Source organism: Ammospiza nelsoni, chromosome 3 (genome assembly GCF_027579445.1).
Source record: "Ammospiza nelsoni isolate bAmmNel1 chromosome 3, bAmmNel1.pri, whole genome shotgun sequence".
Lineage (NCBI taxonomy): Eukaryota > Metazoa > Chordata > Aves > Passeriformes > Passerellidae > Ammospiza > Ammospiza nelsoni.
This window is the reverse complement of record NC_080635.1, coordinates 80,358,702-80,374,521: the sequence shown is the minus strand read 5'-3', so window position 1 is coordinate 80,374,521 and position 15,820 is coordinate 80,358,702. Positions and strand designations below refer to the sequence as shown.

General features: G+C 37.1%; 1 protein-coding gene across 3 annotated transcripts in view; it reads left to right on the top strand.

Moving 5' to 3' along the window:
• Window positions 1-15,820, top strand: part of ASAP2 (ArfGAP with SH3 domain, ankyrin repeat and PH domain 2) — an 84,322-nt gene that overhangs the window by 24,918 nt on the left and 43,584 nt on the right. For all 3 annotated transcript variants that reach the window (XM_059469618.1, XM_059469617.1, XM_059469616.1), the window contains exons 4-5: window positions 6,726-6,800; window positions 8,331-8,380. In XM_059469618.1, coding sequence (XP_059325601.1) covers window positions 6,726-6,800; window positions 8,331-8,380 — 125 coding nt within the window. The remainder of the gene's footprint in view (window positions 1-6,725; window positions 6,801-8,330; window positions 8,381-15,820) is intronic.

Here is a 15,820-nt window from a genome sequence, read left to right as displayed (position 1 = left end):
GGGTTTGAAGTTTTTGTTTTTTCTTGACTAGCAGAGGAGACCTAAAGGTCCTTGAATTTGGTGTCTCAATGAGAAAATAGTTTCCTCCAGAAATTTATACATATGAAAAAAAGATGTGAACTTCATTATTGCTTGTAAATGGCATATTTATGAAAAAGAAATCTAGAATAATGAAAAATTACAGCCTTATATAGCTTTGCCTATTAGAAGTTAATGCCACTAGAAAAAAATTTTAGTAACTGATCACTTTGAAAATCTGTTAATAAATTCAGTGTTTGAGGTCTAGTTTCTAGAAGGTTAAAAGGGTATTGACCAGTATAAAAGTTTCTGTACAGGAATTGGAAATAATTTGGGGTGTATTTTGTTAAAGTCATAGCCATATGTGCATGCTTAAAATGAGGTGATGTATCCAACTCTGAATGCTTTCAACATAATAGTATTAAAAACAGGCCTCTCCTTTGGGGTTTCCTTGTAGCACTCCACATGTTTTGGTTGTAAATATTTTCATGAAAAATGTAGCTGGGGCCATGCAACCTGCTGCTGCTGAAAAAACATTCAGAAAGGTACTTTTTAAATAGACTGTTCTCTGGGGCTTCACAGGGTGCTGAATTTCCACAGAAGATTTTAACTGAAGTGGATGGGGAATGTGCAAGGAAGTGAGAGGACATGTTCAGACTGGAACAGATGCCAAAGCTATTAACACTGGCAAAGCTTTAGGGCTACTGTCAACTTTTGCTTTGTCATATATTTTACTTTTGTTTCTAGAAGCTGATGTGTTCTGTCAGCTCTTGGCCTGTAACTCTAAAGTCCTTCTGCACACAGATTTTCCTTAGACTTGTCCTTTGTAAGGTAGAGGAAACTGTTATAAAGTTGTTCTGCTTTAACTGAAGTTTCAGGTGCTTGTTTTCTCTAATAATTTTTAAAGTTTACCAAAAGACTTTGAAGTTTTTATGGCCTTACAAAGGCATCAGTGTTTTAAAGTTTTTCAATAACAGCTGAAGTGTTTTTGTTTTTAATCCTAAAACCTGTATACTTACTATTCAAGTTAAAATTTAGGTCTTGAGGTTTTTTATAAGTTTGCTCTGCTGCTTTTATGTGTGCACTTTCAAATAGTGCATCAAATTAAAAAAAAAAACCCACGCCAACCTTTGTAGTTTTTCTTCATTTCTGAAGGGATTTATAAATGCATCTTCAAGAAATGAATTTATATTTACTGTGTACAAGATCCTTGTAACCACTCATTTTAGCCATTGTACTTGTTTGCGTTATTTCAATCACTTTGTGATACATGCTGTGCAATTATTTTCTCTTGCCAAAGCTCTGATATCAGCTTAATTTTTTTTTTTTCAACTTCTGTTTTTTAAGAAGATTGAGCAATCAGTTTGTCTTTTTGGTACTGAAAGATCTGAAAGTACTAGAGGCCATTTTCAGAAATAACGTACTACTACGTTGTGTGACAAGCACAATATTGCTGTTGATGGCAACCTTGTTACTAATTTCTAATAGACTGCAGCCACCCGCTAGAGTAGGCAGTGCTCCCAGGTTGGCAAGGTCTGTATGGTACTTGCTTGTAGTGTCAATTATTATTCCTTCTTAAGTGTAGTGCCAAGGGATAAAGGTATGAATCTTAATAAAATGTTAGGACAAGGAAAGGCTTGTTGCATTGTGTTTGCACTTTAAATATTTTCTCCTTTAAATCCTGTTAATTTTTTTCTACACTGAGAAGAAATAAACTCTGGTTGTGCATTTTTGTCAACACTCCTTGAAAAGGGGTTTGATCTGTGAAGATAATGTATCTATTTAACAAATACCATTTTCTGTATTTGTTGGTATATTTACTTTTTTCCTTTATTTTTCATTTATATAAATTTAAAGCTAATGAAACAGTCTGCATTGAGAAGAGTGGATCTGATATTTCCACTCTGTGGAAGATAGCTGGAACTAAGAGATTCTATTTTCTATTAATAATCCTTGGAGTTTTAGTTACAGAAAATGGAAGAACAGCAGTGGTATTTTTCTGACCATATGCTCTTGCTTTACTTACTTTTTTAAATGTAAGAGGAAAGAAAATTTGCTTAACTGTAAAAGGTAACAGCAAAACTGAAGGAATTATCTTTTCTGTATTATGTACTGAACTTGAAAAATTTATGCCCAGAATTTTCTTGGTTTAGACCAAGGTGTTAAAGCACAATGTTTGGTGCCTGAACGTTCACAAACATATTTTTGTTTAGAAGGACTTGCTGAAGTCCATGAGAAAACCCTACAGGTATACATGTTTGAGACTGGAGTATTATATATGGAGCTTAATGATTTAAGTTGTGCCCTTTCAGTGTTTCACCAGTACACTTGAGGAGAACTTAACTAAAAGTGTGAGTTAAAAAAGAGTACTCTTTGATTTATGCTTGTAGAGATATAAACCAAGATATAATAATTCCTCCTGAGAAGCATGGGTTCAGCTCAACCTGGAATCAAATCTTTATTTTTTTGCCAAAGGGTATTGATCCAACTGGAGGAAATTCAGAGGACAGTAATAAAACATGATTAGGCCTTCAATAGGTAGGTTTATGAAGAAAGTTTAAAAGAATGTTCACTTCACAGATAACTGATTGTGGAGGAGGAAAATAATAAATTGTGTATAAATGGAATCTCACTCTGAAAATATTAGGTGAAGTGTCCCAGAGAAAGTGATAGAAGCCTACCACTTAGGGTTTTAACCTAGGTTAGAAAATGTGCGCTCTGGAGTTCTCCACTGGTAAGGAAGAAAGGCTAGAATAACCCCAAGCCTCTTCCTTCCTTTTCTTTTGCAGTTCTTCATTTTATGCTTTTCAGATTTCCCATGAAGTACTTCCTAATAGAGAAGTTCCCAGTTTGTAGTTTGCATGTTGGGGCTAATTCTGAGGAGTCCATGGTGGCAACACTTGGTATCTTGTGTGAAGGCATTTTTGTAGGCAGCTCCTTGTGGACCCTTAGTGGTGCTCAGCTGTTCTGCTGGAGTCATTTTCCCTGTGGCATAATGGGTGGTGGCTGATGTCCCAGCTCAGCCACACCTGTGCTGTGGGGGAAAGGGAGTGAGGACAGGGCAAGGGCAGCACTGTGTCCTTGTTTGGGAGGGGAAGGCACAGTGCAAAGATGAAAGTTTGTGCCACCAGTCTTTGTTACACTTTTTTCTGAAGTCTTGGGGGTAGATGCTAAACCTTAAAGTTTAGACAAACAATGTCTCATCTGTATACCATGCTCGTCAGAGCATCTGTGGATGCTCTGATTTCCACTTTCTCCCTTCTGTGTTGATTGGCCTTGTCCTGCTGAAGCTCATGTCACTAGGAAAATTATTGGAAACTATTAAATCCAATAGCACTTACCTTAAAAAAATAGAAAATAACTTAACTAATGATTTGTCAGCAGACAGTACTGCCGTCACCTGCACACACACAAACTCACTGATGGTTGAGAAGCCCACAGCCAAGTACAGGGACTGCATCAAGGTTTAGTAATGGCAATAGAAGACATATCATACTGCTCAGCTGCCTGAATTTTAGTTTAAACTGAAAAAGTTTTAAGTTCTGCATGTTAAGAAAAGTATTTAACTTCTGAAGTATACTGAAAAGGCTTTTTTTTCCTTTTTGCTTGGATTTAGCAGACAAAATCTACAGAAGTACTGTGGGCACCAGTATACAAAGCTCTTATGGAAAAGAGCTTTACATTAAAATAATCAGGAGGGCTGGCAAACAGTGAATTGAAATGTTTAACTATAGGATCTTAAACCACTTGAACATCTTTCCCCATTAGAAGTGCTGGCTTGCTTGTTGCCTCTGCCAGCACTTCTGGCAGCTATGTGTTTTGTTTATATGTTATCTCCCCTGCCATTTTGTCTTCTCTAAGCCTTCTCCAACTTAGGAAGTTTTAATTTTTTACACTGTCATCTTGTTGGAAACTGTCAGAGGAAAACTGCAAGTGCCAAAGCAGTAAAGTTGGAAGTGGAAACGGGGTCAACTATTTTTTTCCTTTCTTTGTTTTTTAACGATGTGCAATGTGCTAGTGTTCCTCTGAGACAGGATGACATTAATTTCTGTGAAGCTTTCTTGCACCTTTGTATTTTTTAAAGCATATTTTAAAACATCAAGTAGTCAAAATGTAGAGTCCATTGCATATGTTCTAGCTCCTTGTACTCTGCACACAGAGTAGGAGCTGCACATATTAGTGCTTCTGTATGCCAAAAATGGGTCTATATTTTTAGATAGTTCAGCTTATGCTTCTCAATAAAGAAGAGAAAAACATGTAAGATCTTTCATCTGTGTACTGCTTGCTGACTTATAAATATGAGGGAATGTGATTCATCTAACTGGGTTAATAATGACAAGTTCATGCATTATGTATGTTTACTTTTGTTACAAATAGAATAGGAGCATAGGGAATACAATAGACTGATGGTTATGTACAGGTGATAGCACACAGAAGGAATTAATTTGAATAGGCAAACAGTCTCTAAACTTTTACAAAGAATGTAGAGTTTTTCTCTTGGTTTTGGGGTTTTTTGTAAGTTGCTTTGGACTCCAGGCCTCATGGTGTGAAATTCTAGCAAATATCCATAACTATTTTGGAGTCTGATTGATGTTTACTCATGAGTATGTTTGGGATAATACTTCAGATGGTTTGTTTTTTTATGACTTAAAGAAAAATCAGTTGAGTCTACTGTTGAGAAATGCTTTATTCTTTATTCCTGTCTACTGAATTTGGAGAGTAGTTAAATAGAGGCTATGAAAGTATTGATCCTTAAGTTAGATATTTGACTACATCATACTCATAAAATAGACTAACAAAATAGAAAACTTTGCATGGAAAGATATCTTGAAAGGGACCTCTTCTCTTTTCCACATAACTATTCTGGATGTGCACTTGCAGCTTCTAGAAGTTTTGGGTTTTTTTAATGTAGGTGTTGTGAAGTTTAAACCTTTGCACTTTCCCCCTGTATCTGTGACATATAATTTTATGACCTTTGGGAATGGTTGTCCTGGTATATGCATGTGGTAGTACTGCTGAGGACTTAGGAAGTGGATGGTTTCCAGCACTGCCAGCTAAGCATGTGTACATGTTGCTCATTCCATTTTTACAGGAAGTACTTAAAAAAACCAACCCAAATACAGAGCTGAGATAGAACTTGTTGATTCTGAAGGGCTGTGGTTGGGTCCTGCAACTTGTTGGGGAGGAGAAAAAGTAGGATGGAGGAGGGGAAATATGATTTGTGTTAAAGAGTTTGAAAGATCAGATTTTCTGTATTTCTTTAGCTTTTCCATGCAGAGACAATCTGTGTAACCTTTACAGCTGATGAAAGTTCACTTTATTGGCTGAAATTTCAAGCAAATGTAGTAAGGTAGTTTCTTTGAGGAGGAGGGGTAGGGACAGTGGGGCTTTGCTGGTTTGTTTTAACAAGAACTGTTACATAGCACAGAGTCTGTTCTAGTGAGGCCACCAAGTAACAACATGGTGATAATATTTTGTATTTTACAATTCTGGGGAGACTGAAGCATCCATAATTGGAATTATTTTTTCCTTGATATTTTAGTATTCTTTCATCTCTTGATGGGTTACACTGAAGTCCCTGACATTATTCCTGAAGAAATAAAGCATTTGTTTTGATACAAAGTTTTTTTTTCTGTAATTGGAACATTTGAAATCCATCTTCATGTAGGGATTTCAGAGCTTCTTGAAAAAAAAAATCCCATTTTAAAAGAACACCATAAAATATCAAAAAGATGTAACTCATCCAAGGGCAACTTTCACTGAACTGCTGCAAAAGTTATTCTGATTTTTTTTCTCTTTGTTTTATTCAAAAGTATTTTGGGTTTTGCTCCTCAGAGCAATCAATTCTTTTGAATAGTTGCAGTTTAAACTCTCTGCCTAGATATTATGGTCCATACCTTGAATGTTTTCCCTGAATCATAAAGGAGTTGATATGCAATCTTTTCCTAGCTGTCTTATTCCTACAGTCTTTCTTTGTTCTTTTTACTTCTTAAATATTATCATAGAGATATTTAACAAAATCAATATTATTTTACCACTGTCTTAATTTGAAATATTTTTCATCTTCTTGAAGTACTTATTTTCTCTTGAATTACTTGCATACTGAAGCCCTCATTAAAATACTATTTCAAAGTTTGCATGAGATAAATAAGGCAGATGTATTGCTTTTTAAAAACAAATGGAAAATATTGGAATGGTGGCTGTTTTACAGGCCAGCACTGTTTGTCTTTATAACTTCTGTCAGAGTAAGATGCCATGTATTGGGAGAATAGCAGATGTGCTTTATGGAATAGGTCTGAGGAAGCTAGAAAGTAAACAAGGTTAATGTAAAATATGCTCATGAACTTAAAATTATCTGTGCTAAAAAATTGTATGCTTCTGTTCATAGAATTTAAATGGGGAAATAAGGCAATGTAAAAATTAGTGTTCTTATTTTGCAGTCACTGTTGGGTAAGGTATTTATAATCAGCGGTAATTCTGGAGGTTTCCTGCTGGTTTGGGTTATAGTGTTTCCAGAGTCAGTTTTATTAACTTGTGTTGTTTTCATCTTTGGTTACTGCCTGTGCTAATAAACATCTCCATAAGGCAGGGACAGGAAAATAATATGTAAGATTTCCTTGTGAAACTTTCTGAAATGTGTGTATTAAGACAGTTTACGTTCTGTGTCTAAATATATTAACTGATTTGGTGTAATTTTCTTGTTACAGATTCAGAATATGAACAACATAATCACTTTTCCATTGGACAGTTTGCTGAAGGGAGACCTGAAAGGAGTGAAAGGGGTATGTCTTTCCTCCTGTTAATATATAGGATTGTTGTTGGTACAGTAGATACATTTAACAAGTGTATTAATCTTATGTGTTGGAAGGTGTAGGATACTCAAGTCATATATTAGCTCAGTAAACAAGACTTTTTGGACTTTGTTTGTTTTTGGGTTTTTTTGTGAATCAAGTCATCCTTTCTGTTTGTGGATTCACATACCTCATGTTCTTGAGTGTGTATACAAAACAACATTTGAGAAGCTTTAAAAGCAGGCCTGAGATGCAGGAGATAAGCAGAGAAAGAGGTGTAAGATTCAGATATTTACTTAGTTGGGCTAAGGGTAGTACTATATATTTAAGGATTTTTAGCAGTCTAAACTTAACTGGAACTATTAAGAAGCACACATTAGACTGTATGAGCATAGGATTTTTTAAAGAAGCTGAAATCTATTTGTTTATGGCCCAAGGACATTTCCTATTTTGAAATAACAGCAACTTAAGACTCAAATGAGGATATGTTTATGATAAATTTCAGAGCCTATGGCGAGCAAACTTACTTGGCTTTTGCTTTGTTCAGTGACCAAACAGGAAGTGACTGGCAGCTATTGTTCTAGGACATGGAAGGAAGGAGAAAAATATGTACATAGACTAAAAATGGTTTCTGTAAATTACTGGAGCATAAATAGATTATTAAATAAGATAGACATTATTTTTGTGTTGTTTGCTTACCACATTTCACTCATATTTTTCTCTATGTCAGAATAAATACATTTATTACAATACAGTGTTTCCCCACTGCCTTGAGAATATAATCAAATGCTGCTTCAGTAAATTTAATAATTGTCTCAATAATTAATTAAAATGTAAGAATTAGTTTGTAATCTGTAGTTGCAAAGATTTTCCAGTGTCTGACAGTTGTAGTTGTCTGCTCTCTTGAACTTCATCAAAATTTCAGCTCTTGCATTTTTAGACATCAGTGAAATAACTTTACAACTTCTTAAGATCATTTTATCCAAATTACCTTATTTAGAGGAAAGAAGATAAAGGAATTTGGAATGTAAGTAATTCAGAATTCTCACAGAATTAGCTATGCTGAGCCATAAGGTCTATACTGTTCCCATTAAGTCTGGAAATTTGAGTTTTTTAAACTTTAGTGTGATGAATCGAGTTCTTAGCCAAGGCTATACCACAGCCTGGGGACAGGGACTTTTTTCCAGTACAGGCAGAGATTGAATGATGAGAAAGCAGTTCCTTTGTTTAATTGCATAGTGTGGTCTTGGGATAACATGTTGTTATACCTTTTAAGGAGTAAAATGGAGCTGTGAAAATCATAGTAAACAGCACCCTACAGATGCTTTAAAAAACATGGGTGTATTAATTCTCTTTACAAGATTAGTTTTCCTTTGTGCAAGATTGCACAACCCTTAGAAGAGAGAGTGAAGTCCCTCATTCTAGTGGGCACTGCAAGGGGCCAAGGTGTGTCTTCATTGTTAGAGCCACAGTGTTTTTCATGTAAATAGCTGGCTGTTATTTTTTCTCTTTTCTTGACAGGACCTGAAAAAACCCTTTGATAAAGCTTGGAAGGACTATGAAACAAAAGTGTATGTATTTTTTAACTTTTATTTAAGAGGGAAATGTAACTGAAATCTGTGGAGCTTATTACTTAATGCTGAGGTTGAATGTTCTCAGCAGGTGCAGCATGTATTAGAAGTGGATGTACACCTATCTGAGGCTTGTGAGTTGTGTCTTATGTTGTGGATCTAACCCTACTGAGCATAAGCCACTTGTTTGAAGTTACCAGATACACTGTTTAAACAAACAGCTATAAAATAAGTTTATAAAAACTGGAATTTTATATCTAGCTAAATAAATTCAATGAGTCAACAAAGCTCAACACCTAACATCAAACACAATTTATTCTGGTTCCTAGTAAATCTGAAGTGGTTCAGTGTCCTGCATCGGAGACAGCTGTTTCCAGGGTTGGCCAGGTGAATTGTATCAGTACAGCTGACAGTTTCTGAAGTAGAATTTTTGTAGTGAGTTTTATTCCACATTACAGTATTTCCTAGACTGACTATCAGTTTTGTGTCACATGTCCAGTGTCTTTGTTCTTCTGAAATAATGCTGCTTTGCATCAGACCATCTCTGATGATACAGGTCCAGAAGAATCATGTATGATGACACTATTTAACATAAATAACTTGCAGATCCACAGCCAACTAGACTGGCTGAAAATCCAGCACCATTTATGTATTTTTTAAATTACACAAAGTTATAGTGCAGTAGATATAGACTTAGTCTGTCTGAAGTCTTCAGAAATTATTCCTGTAGCTGGTTTACTCACAAAAGCAACCAGGTAGCTAAATTTCCTTATTCCTTTTGTGAATAACAATGAGAATGGTCTAGTTATTGCTTTCTAGGATCAAATTGTGAGGAAGACCTGTGTGGCTTTTGGTTTTGGAAACTGCCTAGCTATAGGTGGATTTTCATAAAAGGACATTCTGAAATACTGAGAGAAACCTCTGGTCTGATACCAAATCCACAGAAGATTGTGTTGGCTCCAGTGTTTTATGTTCCTGACACCTGTGAGCAGTCTCATTTGGTGCCATTCCAGTTATTGACTGTTGAGATAATTAAGATTTCTAATCATTGCCTATGGCAGTAGTTGATCTCTGAGGATGGGCCTTAAAGAATAATCCTATAATTTAGTCTGCTGTTGTCTAGCACTGCTTGATTGCTGGATTTGAAAGCTTGTTTACTTGTGTGTGGGTATTCATACTGACAACCCACAAAGTTTATGTGCCAACTTTAAAATAAATTTGTGCACTGCTGGGACATACACCAAGAGCAATGTTACTACTGGACCAAGACCTCTAGTGCTTTTAGGATTTCTGATCTAATATTCACTAGGATGAGTGTGTTGAAGTGATGTAAGGATTTGTGCTTGATCATCAGTTTGTTCAGAGCTGGCATTTCAGAGTCAGATATACCAGAAATATTTTCAGTTGTTATTTAATTTAATTAAGTAATTGCGGAGTAAGAAGTCCCCTGAGAAAATGCATTTGTATATTTGGGGATTTTCATTTGAGGTTATGGACATGTTGGAAATGTTATTTTGTGTGCTGTGTCATTCAGGATCTGAAAATGTGATGCTGACAGTGTGTTTTCTGTCTGTGGCATTGAATCCATTGCTGCTTGTGTGATACAATGAGATTTTTTCTTTTTCTTTCAACTGGCAATCCTTTAGAAAACCTTTTTTATGGCTTTGCTTTCAAGTAAGACACTTGGGTTTTGATCTGAAGCGGGTTTCCTTTTTCCAGTTGCAGTTACCTCTACTTTCTGCAAGATTTTTTAACAAATGAAGCAGACCTACCTGACAATGCTCTTTTCTAAGCCATTTACATGTCAGGTTATTAAACAGGCAGAAGTTGAAGGTAGCACACATTTATCAGAAATTTTTTTCAGATCCATGAACCAATTTTGTGGTATTTCTAAGTGGTGGACTGGTACAATTACTGAGTGCTGCATTTTTTAAAGTGGTTACATGAAAGCTCCACATCAATATTTTGAATTAGTCCAGTCTGTTGGACTCCTTGACTTTGATATAGACCAAAGGATCATCAGCTTGAGGCTTAGGATAGAGAGCCTGGGAATTCTGTGTCAATTCTTTCAAATAATGGGCTGCTTTTGGGTTTTTTTTGGTAAGCTGTTCTACAACAGTGAAAATTACTTTTCATGGCATAAAGTTGGCAGTCGGGGAGTATTGTTTTTCAGTGCAAGCTATGTTGCTTATACCAAGGAGCAGACCAGTTTTCCATGATTTTGTTGAGTTAAAGTCAGTCCTGGAACTTCCCTGAGACCCCTGCCTGTAGGACTGTGGGATTTGTCAGACCTCTTGTACATAAGATCAGTTCCCAGATAAATTGAGATGTTACAACCTGTCATTATGGAGCATTTGTCTTTAAAAACTAGAGATGGGAATTTTAATGATGTGATTTTCAACTTAGGATGAGAATATTAATTTGAGCTTGAATTTGTTCAGGTCATCTTTTTTCTCATACTAATTTTTTTACATAGAAAAACAGTGAGGTTTCTCTGGGTGGCTATTATACATGCTGCTGAGGTTTGTTAAGAAAACAACTCTTTTCATTCTGTGGCCATCCTGAATGGATCTAGACTTCCTTATAGCTGCGTGTTTTGATTGTCTGTAGCAGTGGGTATATGCAGAATCACCTCAAGAAGTCTTAATTGAAATTTTTGGGGGTTTTGTTGTTGTATCTTCATGCTCTCTGCTTTAATAAAAAGGACAAAGGAAGCAGGAGAGGTAACCTCAGTCTCACCTACAGCTTGTGTTGCCAGAGCTGAGTGGTAGATGTAGGTGCTGATAGCCAGCCAGAGGTTTGCTCAGCCCTCTTCAATCTGTTACTTTAGATAACTCCTTGTTTGGATTGTGCCTAAAACCAATTCTAGGTGTGTGCTTAGTGAGCTGTCTTTTCCAGTGATATTTCTTCAAACATGTGAATAGCTCTTTTGAAAATTCTTCCCCTCCTTTTTTTTTTTCTTTTCTTTTCCATTTTGTTTAACAAACTATTCAAGGCTGCTAGGCTGCTCTTTTTCTGCACATGCCTCTGTATCATGTGCTTAACATCATATTGTTCATCTGCATTTCCTAGTCACAAGTTCAGACCTGTGAAGCTACGTGCCAGATAATGAAGTGGTATTTTTGTAGTCTGTTTAGAAGTGACAGTTTTCATATTGATTGCTGCCTTTGAGCTTATTTATCACACTATCTCATCTCTCTTCCTTGCACCTTTGTGATAACCTTTTGGGTGCAAATACACCCAAGTGTGACATATTTGAAAAGAAAGAAAGTTAATTTAAAAATAGCATCTGCGTTGCTTTATTCCCGTAACAATTTTTGAGGTTCAACCTCTCCATGTAATTAGGTGTGCTTAAAAATTCCTATGTATCTAGTTCTTGTTTGAGAGAGAGATGTTTAAGATCCATTCTGATGATCTTGGATCACCATCCATCATTTTTGATTACTAATGCACCTCCTTTGCCCTGTAGCCACCTAACTTCTCAGACTATTTTCCTCAGGATCGCCTTAGCTGAAGTAATGGAGGGAAGCTGGAGCCCTATTTCTCTGTACCCTGGGGCTGCTCTTGAGTAAGGTAGTATGAGGAGCAAGCAACCTATAGCTTCATACAAACCTACTTCAGTCAAAAATTGGGACTATCCTGAGGTGGCATTCATGAATAATTTATATTTTCTCACATTATTATTCCAGCAATCATTAACATGACTCAGTTGGAGCCATGAAGATTTTAAAATGTTTTTAAAGCCTTAAAGCAGTGCATTTCTGGTGGGACCTCAGTTGCAGTTGTTGTTTCCCACACAAGAGCTGGGAGATGCTGCCGGCCAGCAGAGCAGCGCAGCAGGACTGCTCTGTGTCCTTTGGGAGAGCTGTGTCAGACTGGGCTCCTCTTGTGCCGAGGCAGTTGCTTTCCCCTGTGTACTCAAACACTAATGGCAGGCGTGCCCAGGGACCATATGGGGAAGGAGTACACATGTCATAAAAACTGCTCATTCTCCCAGCAGACAGATCGCATTGAGCAAGGCGCTGAGCCAGATATCACCCACACGCTTCAGTTTGATCAGTCCTGTTGTGGTACATTCTGAGGTAAAGACTATGTGTCAATTTTACACAGGAAATAGAAGGGTAAACTTACTGAAGCATATTATTCACAATATTTTTTTTTTTTTTTGCTGAATATGTCTGTATTCTGGATATCAACCTGATTTTCTTGAAAAGAAGAAAATGTTAATTTTTAAAATAGAAATGTCTTATTTTGGTGCCTGTAAATGCCTATTATCTTCAGAAGTCTTCTTTAACTAGTGTTGTGCTCATGCTACGAAATGTAAAGGTTTAATGGAGACTAATGAGCTGTTTCTGGGAAGGCTGATTACCTCTCCTTTGCCATTCTCCTTTTAAAAACTGGGCATGAGGTCTCTTGCACAACTGAGTGAAGAGAACAAGTTGTTTGAATGTGCTTATGGCATTTTAAGATCCAGGCATTAACAATACATTACTGTGAAGAAATGCAAGTGTTCATATCTAGAAATAACTATCATTGATTTGTTTCTGAACTTTTTGAAATCAATGGAAATATGAACAAAGTCAAATAAAGTAATCTGTTAAGATGTCTGCACAACTATTTAAGTGATGCTATTTCCAGTTTAGTAAACTCATGTTTTGCACAATATAAAACAAATTTATCTGAAAATTCTGCAAGCATTTCTCAATTTACTTCTTCAGAGCTCTAACTTGACACAGAAGACCATTGATATTCATAGCTCCTAGGTATTTCTGCCATGTTTCCTTTTAATGCAAGTACATAAGATAAGGTGGAGGTCACAGCTCGTAAGTAGTGATATAGAGTGAAAGTGCTAAACAAGATTGCTTAAATATAAAATCATAGAATTGAATAATACAATGATTTAAGCTTGAAAATACCTTTAAGATGATCAAGTTCAACCATAAATCTAAGTCCACATCTAAAGCATGTCCCTAACTGTTACATCTACACATCTAAATACCTGCAGGGATAGCAGCTCAACCACTCCCTTGGGCAGCCTGTTCCAATGTTTGGCAACCCTTTCCAGAATATTTTTTTTCCTAATATCCAATAAAAACTTCCCCTGGTGTAACTTGAGGCAGTTTCTTTTTGTGCTATTGCTTGTTACCTATGAGAGGAAACTGAAATTCCACTGCTAAAACCTCCTTTCAGGTAGGTGTAAAGAGGGTCCCCTCAAACCTCATTTTCAACAGCCTAAAGAATCCCAACTCCCTCATCAGATTTGTGCTCCAGACCCTTCACCAGCTCTGTTGCTCTTCTCTGGACTTGCTCCAGCACCTCAGCATCTTTGAGGGCCCCAGAACTGGATATAGCACTTCTGTGGTGAGGTGTGGACTCATTGGTGCAGAGTACAGGGGGATCATCACTGCCCTGGTCCTGTTAACCACTCTATTACTGATACAGGCCAGAATGCCATTGGCCTCCTTGGCCAGCTGGGCACATGCTGGCTTGTGCCCAGCTGGCTTCTGACCAGAACTCCAGGATGTTTTCTGACAGGCAGCTTTCAGCCACTCTGTTCCCAGCCTGTAGCGCTGCTGTTGTGATCCAGGTGTGAGACCTGGCACTTGGCCTTATTGAACTTCATACCTCTGGCCTTTCCCAATCGATCCAGCCTGTCCAGATCCCTCAGCAGAGTCTTCCTACCCTCCAGCAGATCCACATATCCCCCCAGCTTAGTGTCATCTGAAGGCTTACTTGGAATGCACTCAGTCCCCTTTTCCAGGTGATTCACAGAGATGCTAATCAGGAGTGGCCCCAACACCAAGCCTGGGGAATATTGCTAGTGACCAGTCACCAGCTGGAGTAACTCCATTCACCATCATCCTCCAGGCCTGGCTCTCCAGGAAGTTTTTTTGCCCAGTGAAGAGTGTGCCTGTTCAAGCCACAAGCAGCCAGTTTCTCCAGGAGAATCCTGTGGGAAAGGCTTAAAGTGTCAAAGGCATTTCTGAAGTGCAGGTAACCACTGGTAATATACTGTTTCAAGTCTAAGATTTCATATTAAGTATTTTTATTTTGAAATAGATTGCCTATGAATTAAATGGGAAAAGTCTTTTAATGAATCTGCAGATGTTATGGATGAAATGATGAAAATATCCTAGCACATTTTGCTTCTTCTGTCCTCTTCCTCTTTATCATTCAGAGCGGCATGTATGGAAGGGAAAACCTTTCAAGCATTTCCAAAAGGAAAAGATGACTTCTTCATTGAGGACTTGAGTGTTAGGAGAGACATACTTTACTGTGAGCATTGGCAGACAGTAGGGTGAAATGAAATGGAGGCTCTTTCACCAAAAAGCTGGAGGTCCCAAGCCTGGAGAGTCAGACTGAAAAGGAAGACTAGACAAAGAAAGGATATTTGAAATGAAAATGTCTAATATTATTTTGTCAAACAAAATAGCCTTCAGAAGCACTACTTTTTCCAGAGGGCTACCAATAAGGTGTGTTCCTTCCAGGTGCTATTCTCAGTCTCTGCACCTTCTTGTGTATGTGCCCAGACTCAGCCTAGCTGACTGCTGTATGGACAAGGAGAGGAAGAATGACAGCTGCTTCCCTCCCAGCCAGTTCACTACTGCTGCATGTACACAGGGTGCTCTAATTTTTTTACCCTTACTGACTGACAGAAAATAAATACAAGTTTTTGGTGCTTATTTATACCACAAGCTGTATGACAAAATTGATTTATTTGAAATGAAAATTGTAATTTATATTGAAAGATATTTTACCACTTCTTTCCAAATTGAAGTGGTAAAAATAGTCTTATATTGGAAAATGAATGGGTGAGACTATTGACTTTGTATCTCTTTGACTTTACTGTTGTAATTCTTCATCCTGTATTTCAGCTTTGCTTGTCTGTTACACACATCTGACCTCACTGTATATTAGTTATGTGCAGCTGTCTTGTAAATGGACTGACGTGTGCTCACATTTGAATCTTAGTCAGCAAAGTGTATATATGAGATATGTGCTGCATGAGCTCCAAGAATAGCAGCATTACAAAACATTTTCTGCTTTCTTATTGCTTCTAGGGTATTTTTTAGAGTTTTCACAATTGTCTTAAAATTTGGGTTAATTGATCTGCCTGGAAAACCTTAATACCCTGCAACATTTGGAAATCTCACAGTGTAGTCTTACAGGAGTGTCTTTGCCAAAAGGATTTGGTTAATGTTACAATAGACTGACACTTGAAGCTGAGTTGATCCTTGCGTTTGGATAGGACACTCAGCCAGCCTTTAGCACTCAGAAGATTTGCATGAAGAAGGGCTGTGAGGGGTTTCTTTGTTTCCCTAGAAACAAAGTGTCCTGTAGTGTCAGTCAGACAGGAGGTAGCCTATAATTGTGGCAAAACAACAGGGTAAATTCTGAATTACAATGATGAAGATGTAGTTAGTTATTAAAAGTAAAATA